This window comes from Meriones unguiculatus, chromosome 2 (genome assembly GCF_030254825.1).
Source record: "Meriones unguiculatus strain TT.TT164.6M chromosome 2, Bangor_MerUng_6.1, whole genome shotgun sequence".
NCBI lineage: Eukaryota > Metazoa > Chordata > Mammalia > Rodentia > Muridae > Meriones > Meriones unguiculatus.
Genome location: NC_083350.1, coordinates 180010115 through 180026122, shown reverse-complemented (window position 1 = coordinate 180026122; position 16008 = coordinate 180010115). Strand labels below are relative to the sequence as shown.

General features: G+C 41.1%; 1 protein-coding gene across 4 annotated transcripts in view; it reads left to right on the top strand.

Moving 5' to 3' along the window:
- Positions 1–12698, top strand: part of Golim4 (golgi integral membrane protein 4) — a 79746-nt gene extending 67048 nt beyond the window's left edge. For 3 of the 4 annotated variants that reach the window (XM_060378446.1, XM_021626362.2, XM_021626360.2), the window contains 4 exons: positions 2226–2393; positions 2721–2789; positions 10475–10546; positions 10953–12698. In XM_060378446.1, coding sequence (XP_060234429.1) covers positions 2226–2393; positions 2721–2789; positions 10475–10546; positions 10953–11099 — 456 coding nt within the window. In that variant the 3' untranslated portion in view covers positions 11100–12698. The remainder of the gene's footprint in view (positions 1–2225; positions 2394–2720; positions 2790–10474; positions 10547–10952) is intronic. The other variant, XM_021626361.2, reaches the window with a different exon arrangement.
- The last annotated feature ends 3310 nt before the right edge of the window (positions 12699–16008 follow it).

Below are 16008 nucleotides of genomic sequence, written 5' to 3'. Positions count from 1 at the left end.
TCTAGGCTCTTAGCCCTACACAGGAGAAACACAAGCAGTCGTAGGGTGGATCCAATCTTGTGTTTTGTGTAGATGATGTTTGCAGTCTGCTTTAGTTCTCCTATTGCATACTGATAATAAATCTGTAACTATGTTGGGGCGGTATTTGGCCCCTGATGTTTTGTGAGTTCCCTCTAAATTGATCCAGAAAATTGAAAAGAAGATCCAGGTGTTTTTGATCATCAGCACCTATGTTTTTCTGATAGTTGCTTGGAGAACCTTGACACAGATGGCTTTTCTGCTTCCCTTGCACTAAGAAGGAGCAGAATACCTTCTCTTGCCCCCTCTGAACTGTTTCCAATAATGGAAGCAGAAACATATGAGGGGATGAGGAAACAATCCGTGAGAACAAGAGAGCCAGAGCACAAAAGCGTGCAAGTATAGAAGAGGAGATTAAGGCTGCCAGTGGGGACAGGGTGGGTGTGACAGTCTCACTTAGGTTTGTGATCTGCTGTGGCATCTGATCCCTGGCTTGTATTATCCTTTACTCTCCTGACATCATTTTGTTCATTCTGTCCAGTGCACTGGAAAAGATAGGAGGCCTTTTACCATGTCTTCTTTTAACTAGAAATTCTGAGTCACCTCTTGTCCAATTGTGTGTTCACTATTTTATTTGATGAAACATTTTTTCCCTGTAACCCCCTTAATTGTTTCTTGGTTGGATTGGGGCTAACATTTGCATTTTTATGAACTTAATAAAAAAGATAGTTAGCATTATTTTTCTGCAGGGAGCAGGTTACATTTTCTTCTTTATCTTCCACACAGATGACTAATAATTTATACATGAAAGCCTATAAGGCAAGAGATTGTAGAGTAATTGGAATTGGATGTGAAGGTGACGGCTTATCATTTCTATTGAGAGCAGTGTCATTTGCACTTGAAGCTTCCAGCCAGGGCTGTGCAGTAATAAACCCCCTGACACTACAGGGAGCTCTTGACCATGGTCAAGCCACTCAGAGAAAGGTAGAAAGAGCCCTTTGTCTGCACAGTGCTGAGAGACTGAATCCTGCTCTGTGGCTTCCGCAGCTTGTGGAGAGCAGTTCCCACTTCAGTAAGTGTACCATAGCTTAGCAAAGGATGAGGGATGCCCATAAGAAGCAGAGCAGCATCTGCCCATCTCAGGACCTTTGTGAGGATGGGTATTATTTAACAGGTGGGCTGGGAGCTTAAGTGGATAACTGAAGTAATTGTGAAGTCAGTTCATTTGAAAGGCATCTGTGGAACAGTTACTGAGAACTGCTGTGGAAATATCTTTGATGATGTATTATTTTATTTTTTTTCTCTTTCTAGAATAGGATTTATTCTGTTTCATGGTCACTCTAGTTGATAGAGAAATTTGGCCATGCTACACAGAGACCATTTTCTATGGGGTATGAGCTTTCTTTCCCATCAGCTACTCTCCATCTTTTTTTCATGTTAGAAATGTCTTGCAGGGGGCTGCAGAGTGACCTCAGTTAGGAAAGTGCTGCCTGCTTAGGCGTCATGGCCTGAGCTCTGTCTCAGCACCCACACATAAAGCCTGCTGTGATGGTGCATGCTTATAACACCAGTGCTGGGGAACTGGGAACTGAATACACACCGCTCGATTACAAGCCAGTAGCCTCATGTCTCACTATAAGATAGCCTGTCTAGAAATGTGATGTGAACTGTTCATGAGGAACCACACCTGGGGTTGACCTCTGGCTTACACACTGGTACACTCCTGGTCAGGTACATATATGTGCAAGTAAACAGACTTGTACACATGTAATCAATGCACATGCCACACACACAAACATACACATTTCTCACAAAGGGGAGTTTGTGGTGAAAACCAACATAGCAGAAAAAAGGAGTTGTTATTTGCCCATCTAACTCTCCCCTCTTGGTTATTCCTGATCTGTTTCTCTCCCCTTGGCCCTCTACTGTGTCTTGGCACTACTGGACATAGGGATACTTACATCACTAACTGCTAGAGTTTCAAGGAATCACTTGCACAATGAGGTACTATTTGTACCTCCTCAATCGATCTGATTCTTCAGCCACTGACAAAGCAGGAGTTCCATCTTTGCAAGTCTTGGGAAAGATTGATCTGAACAGACCAGTGAAGGACAATTTTATTTTCTGCCAGTGTCTGACCTTTCCAATGAAACAGAACTTGAGCCTTGGTTTTGAAGTGGCTGATGCTTTTCATGAACATTTTCCAGAGGGCAGCTGTGGAGGACATAAACCCAGCAGATGACCCCAACAATCAAGGCGAAGATGAATTTGAGGAAGCTGAGCAAGTGAGAGAAGAAAATTTGCCAGAGGAAAGTGAAGAGCAGAAACAAAGTGAACCAAAGCAAGAGAATGCGGAAATGGATGAGCACTTGGTCGTAAGATAATGCTTTTTATGAAGAGTGAGTTCAGCCTGGCCATTTTAGTAAATGCCTAGTTGATAAAGAAGGCAAGTGCTTGTGGGAGTTAGAGAGGCTTTGCCGCATCAGCAAGTTTTAGACCCTTGTATGAGATGTTATGCCTGTAATCTGAGAGCAGGGTAAGGGATGACCCATTCACTTCATTTGAGAAATGAACATTCAGCATTTTCTGGTCACTGATGCATTTGCAAGTATACTTCCCATAGTGGCATGCTCACTCTTTGACCCAGCATTCTTTGAGGCGGTTCTCCAGGGTAACATGAACCTCTCCTTTTGTTTCTCCAGATGGCAGGGAACCCAGACCAGCAGGAGGATAATGTTGATGAGCAGTACCAGGAAGAAGGAGAGGAAGAGGTATAAGATTAGAGGTGTGGGGCTGGGCACACGGGGCGTGATACCAGATACCTATTCATGAGATCTGTCTGAGAGTATCCACACACGCATTTTCTCACATGAAGGAGAGAACAAGGTTCTGCAAGTCCAGGGAGTGTGCACTGACCTCCAGAACTTCTTCTGTGGACTCTTCCCCAGGCCTGTCTCAGGGACAGCCCACAGAGTGAACTGGTACCCAGCTAACCCACTCCAAGTATTTCTACATATTTACCAATGTTTCCTTCTGACCTCTTTCCTCATGAATTCAGCGTCTTAAGCTCAATAATGAGGGTCACCTGGGAAGTGAGGGGCCTTGAGTTCAGTCTCCAGCACACCTCCTCCACCGAGAGGGGGGGAGTGAAAGATGGAAATGACTGAGATTAATTTGAATAAAATACATTAGATGTAATTTTTTAATATTAAATCTTAATTCACTTTCCACTGTAAACTTTTGGCATACTATCACTAGTGAATCTTACAGAAAACCTGTCACAGTATCTCATTCCTGGGATTAGTTCAACTGGTGAGTTCCGTGTGGGAACTCCTGTCTGTTGCAGCCATCTCTTGAGTGGACGCCTGTGTACGGGAGTGTCTGAGTGTTTGACTGCCGTGAAGAGACTCCATGAGCACAACTCTTATGGAGGAAAACATTTAACTGGGGCTGGTTTGCAGTTCTGTGGTTTAATCTGTTACCGGTACAGGGGGAAGCATGACAGCTTTTAGGCAGATACAGTGCTAGAGAGGCAACAGTTCTGCATCTGGCTCTGAAGGCAGCAGGAAGAGCAAACGGGCTTGACTCGAGCTTCTGAAACCTCAAAGGCTCCGGTGGTGATGTGCTTCCTCCAGTAATGCCACATTTATTGCAAGGCCACATGTCCCAGGCCTTACACATGTCCTATTAGCCTAGGGGGCCATTTCCATTCAGACTACCACAGAGAGTATGGTCTGTATCAGGTCAAGACCACATTTACTCTCTCTGTAGACAAGCCAGTGTTTCCCAGATTAAGCCCCAGGAGCCACCACATAACCAGTGTCCTGCAAACACAAGGCTATCTCCCTGAGGAGAATGGGCAGGTGGGAAGGTAGCAATAAGACTAAGGACAGGCCCCCATGCAGAGAGCAAGCTCAGAGTTTGGGCTCTGCTAGCACCCTCAACTGCCCTCCTGAGTCACTGCCTCATTCTTCCTGCCTCTGGCAGCTTTTTAGAGCCAGTGCTTATTCCAAAAAAAGTGAACAGTGTGCTGTCCTTTATGACCACAGTGGTGTTCTGTGTAGCAGGCTTGATCTCTGCATTCCCTCACGTTACCCATCCCACCATCCATCCTCATGAAGACCCAGAGATTCTCTTTCCAGAAAGAGCACTGGAGAAAGGAAGAGCCTTGAATATTAAAACATTTGCAGGAGAATGCTATACGTCAGGCCTGCCCTTGTAACAGGATGTCTAGACTAATAGCTCTTTATTTCCTTATGTCAGATACAGGGGGAGCTTTGAGGGATTAAGAGAGAAAGGGTTCACCTTGACTTCCTTTTAAAAATTCAGAAGGGTAAACATGAAAGTTTAATCAGTGTTTGCTTATTTCTTCTAAACTCTGTAGTATGATCAGTTAAGGAGGAGAACAGTCCTGGGATGGGAGAGGGATGGAGGTCAGAGAGATAAGAAACACAGGCAAGAGCAGACAACCAGGCGGAGGCTCATGCTATTCCACTGCAACCTTCTCCCAGAGGTGGTCCTTCTGCATTGCCCCATTGTTCCTCTCCCTGGGCTCTGCTGGCTGGTAGCACTGTCTTGTTGCACAAAACTACAGGCCCTTCCTTGAAGCCTTATAGCAAGGTCAGTTTCTATACCTTCTAACCGCCTCTTGCATTTCAGGACTACACATGAGAAGTAACAGTGCTGAGATGTCTTTGATAAAACATAGTGCCAGCATTAGCTCCAGATTATCTCACACACACACACACACACACACACACACACCTGTATTCGGGACTACTTTCTGAAAGTCTCTGAAAGCTTTTCTTTCAGGTATTAACTGCCTCTCTGTCCACTGAGCATCACTTGCATACATCGGCTGAATTCTGGAGCTCTTTCCATTGTTCCCAGACGTTCTACAATGTGGCGAGAAGAATAGAGCCAAGTCTGACATTTCTTTTGAGCATTACTCATAGAGATGGGCTGCTGAGCAACTTGCAGCAAGAGGAGCAGTGAACTAGAAGCATGGATGCATTGTTATAGTGTGTGGGTCTGGGCAGAATGCATGGACCATTAAAACAGTGCAATTCCAAAGTGCCTTCATCCCCCTTATCTCTTTGTAGCCTGAGTGTTCCAGTTGCTCTATAACTGCTGGGCTGTGGAATTATAATAGCCCTCATTTTCCTTCCCTCCTGGCAACACTCAGATGTGTTGCTGTTAGTATTTGCTTTTTGAGAGGAACCATACCCTATCAGCCTGCACCTGTCAGAGCTGCAATCATCAGACTTAGTGGCTTCAGCACACACCATGAACGTCAGACTGACTATACAAAGTCTGTACTTAACCTACCTTCTTTGCCTTGTTCAGAGAGAGGAGGAAGCAGTGGAAGGGACAGAAGAAAAAGACGGAGGAGGTAGAGAGAGTTTGTGTATGTGTGTTATAACGAGTGGGTACACATATGTGATGGAGGTACACATTCGTATGTATGCCCCATGAGTGTGGTGGTCAAAGGGCAACCTTAAGTGTACCCAAGAGATGGCATCCACTTTTGTTTTCTGCAATAGGGTGTGTCATTTTCCCTGGCATTCATTAGGCAAGATGGCTACTCTTGCCTAGCCCCAGGGATTGCCTGTCTCTGCCTCACCAGTGCATGCCACCACGTGAGGCTTTTGAACACAGGCGCTCACGATTAAAGTCCAGTTGCTTATGTAGGAAGCACTTCCCTGATTACACGATGACCCCAGCTTTTCACTACCTTCTTTTATCCCAGCCATGTTACCTTTCTAAGACATCAAAATGATTCCTGTCCAGCACTCCTTGTTTGTTTGTTTACTATTTTTAGAGTGAAAATACTTATTGTCATATTTCTCTCATATTGTTAGCATTCTAGATGTTTTATCTTTTGAGTGAATAGACATCAGTATGTAACAAAAAATGCTGGGTATTTTAAAGCATTTAAATGTTAAAAATAGTTTAAATGAGTGCTTAAAAGATCTGTATACTTTAATGCATCTGATACAGCAAAAAAGCTTAATATGAACATTCAACAAAGAGAAGTAAAAGGATATTTTCCCACCTTCTGTAGCCAGAGGCCCACACACCTGACACCTGATGTGACCTGCTGGGAGAATGGCTCAGCTAGTAGAGTTCTTGGCCAGAATGTAGGAAGTTTACAGCCCTGTCTCAAGAAGCACCTGACTGACTGTGCTGTTACACACCTATAATCCCAGCATGTCAGGATGGAGGCGGAAACATCAGAAGGTTGTTCTCAGCTATACAACAAATATGAAGCCATGCAGGAATATGCTAGGAAGAGAAAAGGGAGAGAGAGGGGAAATGGAGAGTGAAGGAGGGAGAGAAGGAATGAGAGAGGGTTAGGATCTCTTTCAAATGGGCACAGCTTTAAACCTTGCAGATCAGCCACTGTAGCCTTTGGCTGCGACTTGCCATGACCTCTGGATCCCATGCTCAGCTCTTGTTTCCTAGCTAGAAGCACAGTTTCTACTAATTACAGTAGTACAGGATAGCTAGCTAACACCAAGTTCACATGCGAGTGTCCGCTTGCTTTGCTTTAACCACTAAGCAAGGTTTCCTCCATCTGGTAGAACTATTTTCTGCAGTTTCTAAAGCACAGATTTTAGGGCTACAAATGAGGAGTAGCAGTGTTGGGATGTCTTTGATAAAGCATAGTGCCAGCTCCAGCAGGATGTTAAGGCAGACTGTTGAACCTTTGACCTGGGGCTATCAGCTTAAGCATATTGTAAAGCTCAGAAACACAATATCATCTGTTCTTATTTAGCAATGCAGTTCAGATGAGCTTGGGTTATTTCTTGCCTCAGACATGAATGCAATATTATATTTGTAAGAGTCTGTTGTCTCTTTGACTAGAATATTACAGAATGTCATTTTTTTATTCCCAAAATTATAGAGCCATTTAAATCATCAGTTCACAGCTATAAGTAAAATGACAACTGGGACAAAATTTCTACAATAGATCCAATGAGTAAAGAAAGAAAAGACATTCTTAGGGAGGTTGTTATCTCCCCAGCCAGATGTTCTTAACCAGCATGCACTGCAATCCAGGAAGTAGTGTCCTTCTCAGCTCTGACCAAGATTCACCTTGAGCAGTTCATGAAAAATACAAATTCCTAGACCAAAGCTGCCCTGGGGAAATTTGGATCTTATCTCTCAAGGACTCTAAAATCAGAGCCCTTCAAAAGCTGTACCTTCCACCAAGCTGATAGATAGATAGTCCTAGGGAAAGCAGCTATAGATGGACTTTGTTAAGTGTGACCTCTTGAACTTATGTGGGTGGCTAACCGATTTGCTAAACATTTTCTTACTAAATGCTTAAAAGGGTCCACAGCTCTCAAATTACCCAAAACACACATAAATACCAAGGGTCATGGACTTTTATTTAACACTTATTCTATGCATAAGAAATTTGAGCTTCAGAGAGGTCAGTTAAGTTATTCAGAATCACATAATTTGTAATTTATCGTCGAATTATAACTACAGCTTACCCAGGCCTGGCATAAGGTTGACATTATTAAGTGTACCAAGAATTGGAAGTGTAGCATTAATGTGGGAGAATTCTTGGAAATTACTATAGAAAAAAAGATAAATCAGAAAGTCACCGTGCTGTAACCCTTACATACAATCAACCGACGTAAGATATAGTCATCAACGAATGATGTCACTACGTGAACAGAGGTCAGGGAACTTTCCCATGGAGTGACTGGGCTGTCACCATCTGAAGTCCCTGACTAACCACAGCCTTGCTGTAATTAGGGTAAACACGTACAAGATGCAGGCTGATGAGCTGAAAATAGCCGCCTCTGGACTCTTTGTCCATGTTCACTTTAGTTTCCTCTCGTGTTGACTACTCTTTCAATGTCCTCATATTTCTTCAGTTCTGTAGTTCCCACCACAGCTCAGTCCTCCACATGTGCTCAGAATACAGCATTGTTTTGCATCACTGTAGCTGAAAAAAAATCAAGTAACCCAACCAGCACATGCATACATTTGTACTTATACATAAGCACATGCACACACATACACGAATGCACACACTTGCACACATGCACACACATGAATGCATACATACACATGCATGCACATATACATATGCATTCATTGAAAAAGGTAGACATCGTAGATGATACAAGTATGACCATGTTGAGATAAATGGCTGTAAGAGTCTCAGTAAGTGATTCTTTTTATTGGCATGCACTTGAGGGTTTTCACGGTGAAAACTGGTTTCCCCACATGCTGAAGTGGATCTGTATCACCGCACTCCAGGCCTGAGGTGGGGGATTTGCGAATTTGAGGTGAGACCCTGTCTAAGACGAAAGCAAAACAAAGAAACAAGAAGATTGACCTTGCAGTTTATACAGGAAGAAATGTTCAGAGACAAGGCTTTGGTGCAGTTTGTCTGACCATACAGTATATGTTAAGAGTCAGAGGACTCCAATAAGCACAGTGGGTTTTGTGATTATAGTTTGATTAGAACAGAGCCAGTCCTGTTTGTTTGTATATTGTGTACAGCTGGTTTGTTCTACACCGGTAGAGTTGTGATGGGTGATGGAGACAGATGGTTGAGGAAGCCTGAGCAGTTACAATTCCCCACAAAGCATAGAAGCCTCTGGTTTAGGGATTTTTCTCACTGCTCTGCAGTTTCTAAGCACTTCTTCCATTCTTAACTGACAGGCAATGCTTTCTTCATTGAAGTTATAAAAAGGTTGTCTTTGTTTATCTAAATTAACAGGAACACTTGAGTCATTTACTGATGGTTTCATTGGTCTGACCTCAACATAATCAGGAATATATGTTTCCAGCACCTTCACCCCAATGTCCTCTGGAATGACACTGTGAGATTCTGTGACTAATGGCAGAAGAGATGTCATGACCATTGATAAAGCTATAAAGTGAGGCAAGGGTGTCTTTAGCTCACCTTACCAGGAACTGTGAATCGAAAGGATGTTCTATGCCTCTGACCTAATTATTTTGAACCAATACAGTTTAGGGGCTCTACGACCAGCTGACAGTAGAATGCCCAGAGAAGACTCATGAAGACTTCCTTCTGGCCTGGGTGTCTTGGAAAAGGCATCTTTGTAGGCTACAGACTGGCCATCAGGAGGAAGAACTAATCTCATTTCCCTCACCTTTTCTGGGTGCTTTTAGTCAGCTCCTGAACCACTTCTACTTGATGATAGCCCCTCACCCATTCTGCACACTGGCAACATCTACCTTCCAGCCCTTCTCCCCTGAAATCCCTCAATCGTATACTTCATCAGATGCCGTGATTCTAGAAGAGACCAGCTTGGTGTGAGCATAAGTCTTTTCCACCAAACTGATGTTCTGAGACTCTGTGTAATATATGCAAATAACTTCTGCCTTTTTGGCATACATATGGTTTCAGAAGTTAAGTTAGAAAGTGTTAGCATTTAGTTCTCAAAGATGTAACCATTAGGGGTTATTTAGTAAATATATTTGGATGTTTTGTTTTACATTTTGAGATTACAAACTTTTGATCAATGTAATAGCAATAGTGTGTACAACAGAAATGTGCTAGAACATTAGAAACAGTAGTCTGAGAGCACTTAATTGAATATTTCATGGAGAAGTTGAAATCATTTTGTCCTAGTTCCTATGCATTTTAGCAGGATACATTTCTTAGATATGTCGGTTTCTACCTCATTTTATGTAGACGATGACATCTTTTGTATGCTGGGAAAGAGATGCTTTTTGCATTTATTTGTTCATCTACCTCATTGCTCAGTTGTTACTTATTTGAAAATTCTGACTTACCTGAAACATACTTGGTTATTGATGACAGCACATAAGACAGGCTGTAGACTTGTAGAGTTCTCCAATTTGGAAGAGGAAATACAATAGTTTATGGAGAGCTGGATCTGTCTGTTGACTTGTAGAATTAATCCATATCCACAAATAAGAAACATGAATTCAGGTTTCTTTCTTGGAGAATCACATTTTTTCAATTTTTTTCTTATTTTGTTGACACTTTCACATATTTATATGATGAATTTTAATTACTTTTCTCTCTGTTACTATTTCTGTCCTCTACCCTCATTCTACTTCCTTTCCCTCTGCAATGCTTCTTTTCAACAAGTCTACTTCCTATTTTCATGTCTTCCTTTTGGGTGAGGCCCACTGAGACTAATAAGAGTTTCCTTCCCAAGCATGAGTGGAAGATAATTTACTGGAGCAAGTGCATCTTATCAGTGGCTTATCACTGAAGAAAATGACACCTGTTCACAACTGCCAACAGATTCCACGGAGCTCTATCACACACTGCTTCACACATAGACAAATCCAATTTTTACTATCATTCTCAACTTTAATTTAATTCCTTTTTGTAAAGATTGCTATTTTGAATGAATATCTTATAAATTGAAACATTTTTTGCAAGTGTTTAATTGGGAAGTTATCACTCAGTATTTGTGGTTTGTTTTAGGTTCAAGAAGATTTGACTGATGAGAAAAAAAGAGAACTAGAGCATAATGCTGAAGAGACCTATGGTGAAAACGTATGTTTATTTCTTTGAACATGTGCATGTGTGTGTATATGTGTCTGCATGTATGTGTGTGTGAGAATGTGTATGTATGTATACATGCATGTGCATGTTTGCCTACACTGCTCTGGAATGTTACATGTGCATGTATAGATCATACACATGCACACAGTCAGGGACCAGCAGCATATTCCCGGTACCATGAAGGCAATGCCAAATTTAGCAGGCCCAGCTAGAATGAAGAATTTCCCAGTTATCATAACTGGAAAATTGAGAGGCTTGTAGCAGTGTCGTTTGTGCACTTATTTTTCATTATGTCTTTATTTCCTCCAAAATGAAATACTTTGCATCCTTTGTTAGAGAGAATTATCAGTCATGAACTCTACATCTCTCTTATTACTTTTTTTCTTTTCTCTTTCAGCCTGAAGATAAAAATAATGATGGTGAAGAACAAGGAGTTCAGGATGGCGTTCATCCCAAAGGAAAAGAGGAGCATTATGAGGAGGAGGAAGATGAGGAAGATGGGGCCGCTGTTGCTGAGAAATCACATCGTAGAGCTGAAATGTAACTGGACCCAGTTTCTAGACTCTGCTCAGCCAACAATTTTTTTTTCCAAGCTGCTCTAAAACAAATCCCACCTACTGAATTTGAGAGTATTTAATTACAAGTACAAAAGTAAGGGTTTAGAATTTTTTAACTTTTATATTAGATATGCTATACATTTATATGAATATATTTTGATACCTTAGGTAAGAACTTATTTTATAGTCACGTTAAACATGGACAAGAAGAAAAACAATCAGACATGCCTTCCAGTCTGACTCTCATTTCTCAGAGCAAGATATTGTGATTGGCTTTTGTGCGCATCTCAGTTCATTACTTTTCTGTTTTCCACCTTCCTGGTTGTCTACTGTTTATCTCAGATAAAATGCAGGATTGGGGAGGGGGGAGACGTACGAGAAACACTGTCCAAGGGAAAGACTGGTGGCCTCGTGGCTGCTCTTGCAAGTTCGTGTGTACAGCTCTGTAGGATGCCACTACTACATGCCACAACTACAGGGTGTTGGGAAAAACGACTCATCTGCACAGATCAGTTAGAAGAATTTTTAGCAATGCTTAAAATCACAGCTGTTGTGCTTGAGAGGAATCAAGTATAAAAGTGGAGTAATGTTAATACCCCTATGAAATTATCTTGGACTCAGTCTTATGTTACAGAAGCCAAACAAGCCGACACATCAGTAGAAACTGGTGTAGTATGCGTGATGGCGCTTCCTGGTGAACGTCCAGTTCATCATTTCTTCTCTAAAGTCTCTTAGTTATATATTCATCAGTATCCATTTTCTACAGCGAATGTTTCTCCCTTCAGTTCTGTGCCTTGGGATCTAACCATTCGGTTCACATTTATGGATAGGGAAGCATGCAAAGCTACAGTTTAATAGGATTATCTTTCAGAACTCTATGGTGAGTTATTTATACACTATGATAGGCATCCCACCTTCAGCAGCTTTACTATTTACCCAGGATTGACCTGCCTTTGCCTATGTGCAAGGCATTTTAGTGGCTATGAATTATAATACATCACTTAAAAGAAAATTTAAGTAGAAATTTTTCCCTGAAATGAGCACATATTGTAGTTTCAACCATCAATATTGCTAAATACATAGAACTGGGCCACAACTCATCTGTGTGTGGTTTTTAAATACTACTTTCAAACTAATAAAAAACAAATTTAATTTTCAGCGATTATTGTATGAATTCAATTTTCGTTTTTAATAACCATACTCACGTATGGTTTTGATTTTCCCAGCTGAGCAGTTGAGTATGTATGCATAGAAATGTTCTGCTCAAATGCATTTTGGATTCCCGGTAATCATAAATCAAATCTCATCTTTATGTATAAAAGCCCCATATGTAATGTAAAATGTATAATATTGTACATAATACTCAGAATACAATTATTTTGGTAAATTAGTTTGTATTTTTAATGTCCCTGTTGCAGTATTTAATTATTTGAAACAGATTGAAACTTGGGTAATAATCAATAAAGCTATAAAAAGTTATTGGTAAGTCATTTAAGGCATATAATTTCATAGTGATTTGTGATCTATAGTTTTTCTTTATAAGAAGAATATAAATTAATGAATTATTAAATACCTTTCCCAAACAGCTTCATTTTTCTTTCTTTTTCTACTTTGTCACTTGACTTTTCATTCCCTAACCCCTTACCTAAAGAAGAAGCTAAGGACTTTCTTTGTCTTTAAGCTAATGTTGGAAGCTAGAAATAAGAAATTTGGCTAGAAAGATATCAAAATTATGAGTGTCATGTTCACATTGCATGTGTAAATCTCTCCATTAAAGCAACAACCACAAACCATCCTGGAATATTTCTAACAACACAGTATTAGAAGAACATTCTAGTCAGAACTAAATCTGAGCTGATCTTCATTAGTGACCAGAACAGATGTAAATTATCACATAAATTTGTCTTGCCAATGAGTCTATAGCTTTTGATTGAGCAGAAGTCTGAGCAGGGCTGGGGGTATGATTCAGTGGGTTCCCAGCATCCTGTCCAAGCATGAGTGCTTGGGTTCTAGCTCTAGCACCTAAGCAAAAAGGTCAGGTGCACAGTCATCTTAGCATCAGGAATGTGTGAACAAGGGGATCCCTGGCGTTTGTGGGCCAGCCAGTGTAGCTGAGTCAGAGAGAAACCCTGCCTCCACAAATAACAGTGATAAATGAAGATACCTAGTGTGAATTTCTGGTTTCCACATATGGAGAAGTCAAAGTCTTTCATGCCTGTGAATTTATTAGAAGGAACAGAAAGAACTCAGACACATGTGCAGTGTAGCACACAAGAGTACAGATGTAATGACTGGTTATTTGCAAGAGTGGTCAAAGAAGATCTAGCAATGTAGTGTATAATGGTAGCCACAGGCACCAGTGACACACATCCAAGGAAAATGACTTACATGTATTCAGTGTGGGAAATAGATGACCTGGACCCTCTTCAATTCCCAGTGCTTCTTTAACACTGAGGACATTTCTCTTAAGCTTGATGGAACTGCTTCAGGAACATTTGACATTGTTTCCCTCTTCTGTATCATTTTGTGTGTTTAGCGATTTGGTCTCTTTGTGATCCCTTCATAATATGGCAGTTTGCACAGGAGTGGGGAAGGTTACTTCCATTGAGATAACTTTCTGCAGCTGTTCTGTCTATTCCTTGTTTCCTTCACATGTACTGCCAGGCTGCTCTCTCAGTGAGCTTGCTTCTTACACCTCTTCCCCCCTTCCCCCTTACTTCAGGGCTCTTTTCAAGTTGTGCCATAGACTGTCTTTGTTTGACCCTCCTCTCATTCATTTTCTTAGCTCAATTTTCTGTGTCCCATTCTACTACCTCCAAAGCCATAATTTTCAAAACTGCATTAGCTTGTATCTTACAAAACCTACTTCTTTGTCTAAATTATGCCTCCTTTTACTACATTTCACCAAATTTAGGAGCATGAAATCCATCCTTATTTCTGTCTTTCTAACCCACTCAGTACTATAAACATACCTTCCATCTACCCACTGTCCTGATCCAGCCCTCACTTATCAATATTCACCTGGAGAGTTTACGAGCTCCTTCCTTCACTTCTTTATTCCTAATCCGTAAAGTCTGAGCCAGTAGGACTTTCAGGCTAAGGCTAACACTACTCCATTGTGCAATTATTTAAGAAGTCCCCATTGCATATGAGAAAACTCTCAAACCTTTGAATATGGTCTGCACAATTCTTCAGTTCTTTTTGTTTGCTTGTTTGTTTTTATTTTTGTCTTTTGAGACAGGGTTTCTCTGTGTAGCCTTGGCTGTCCTGGACTCACTCTGTAGACCAGACTAGCCTCAAATTCAGAGATCTGCCTGCCTCTGCCTCCCCAAGTGCTGGGATTACAGGTGTGCGCCACCACACCTGGCTGATTCATCTCAATTCTTCAGCCTGGTAACTAACTTATGTTCTAACATGAACTATAATAAGTATGGTTTATCCATGTCAAACACATCTTCCCCTGATTTTCTGATAACAGACCTTGGCTCTACTCTCTGGATAGGAAATTGACTAGCAAAGCAGATGGTACTATCCCATCTATTTGCAAAAAGCACATGCTCCAGGCAGGACAGATAATTTACTCAACAAGTATCAAGTTGATTTCCTCCCTGGGACAGTTTGTTGAAAGGCAATTTTAATATGGTATCCCTGCACACCTTGTCATAGTGATTATCATGCACTATCTTTTCTAGGTTATTAGCAAAACAAGCAGCCTTCAAAGCCAGAGAGACAGATAAATAACTCTAGGCCATAGAGTGGGTTTATCTTCCGATTTGGCTTAACCTAAGAATTGGACAAGTTTGCTAGAAGTTTCATAAGATATGGGATCATGTGTTACATCAGGAGCTCACAAGCGGTCAACACATACTTAACCCTGGGATACACGGAAGGGTGGGGACTGGTGTGAAGGTGAAGCCAGTGCTGCCTTTGACCCAGCTGGACAGAGTTCTCTCCTTTGCTGGATGAATGCTTTGAGTCTCACCATAGCGACCAGTTCCTTTGGAGACTGAGTTTTAAGCTGAAGTGTGCTTAGTGAACAGTTGTGACTCACAGAGACCTGCACTGAGGAGGGATTGCCACACAGTGAGAGCTGATGGATATAACGCAATGAAATGTAAGCATGGTTGTGTTCTCACAAAACTTTATGTAAACAGAAGGCAGGTGGTTCTGGCCTGTCACCTAGAGAATGCTGATCTGTGTGACCAAAGTACTATGGTAAAGCAGTATTTCAATAGGAAACAAGATTTTGAGTTCTTCAGGTATGGATTTCTATTCTTCTGTTATTATCCCTTTTATTTTTCAGTTGGCAAGCACTCAACAGTGTCTGGGCTGCTACATCTGTACACCATTTTAAGTAATTGGAAACGAAATATTTTTGCCCTTTACCATCTTGGCTGACCTTGTTCTCCTCATTCCCTGTATGTTACTAATGGAGCTTGAAATTAAATGTCATTTCTGTTTATCTGTTAACACATTTCTGTTTTTTTCTATTAACACGTATACAGCATTACCCAGAAAGTACATGTCTTCTAAAGAACTGGTTCATTGGATAACATAGACCCGAGCAAGATGAGATGTCTTTTGATTTGATATGTCCTTTCCTTCTGAAGACTTAAAGAATGTGTATGTTGTACTGGGTAGCCTGTTCACTCACTACAGCTTTGAGAGCTTTTGTTAAATCCATATACTCTACTTAGTCATTAAATTTTTCATTTATTTACTTATTTTAATTTTGAGACATGGTCTTGATAAGTTATCCAGGTTGGACTTGAACTTTCAATTCTCCTAACTTTAGTCCTCTAGTAATTGCAATTAGTGGCCTGCAAGCCAATAATTGGGTGTGTCACAATATATATGTGTGAATATTTACAGATGTTCACGTGTAGGTCCGTGTCA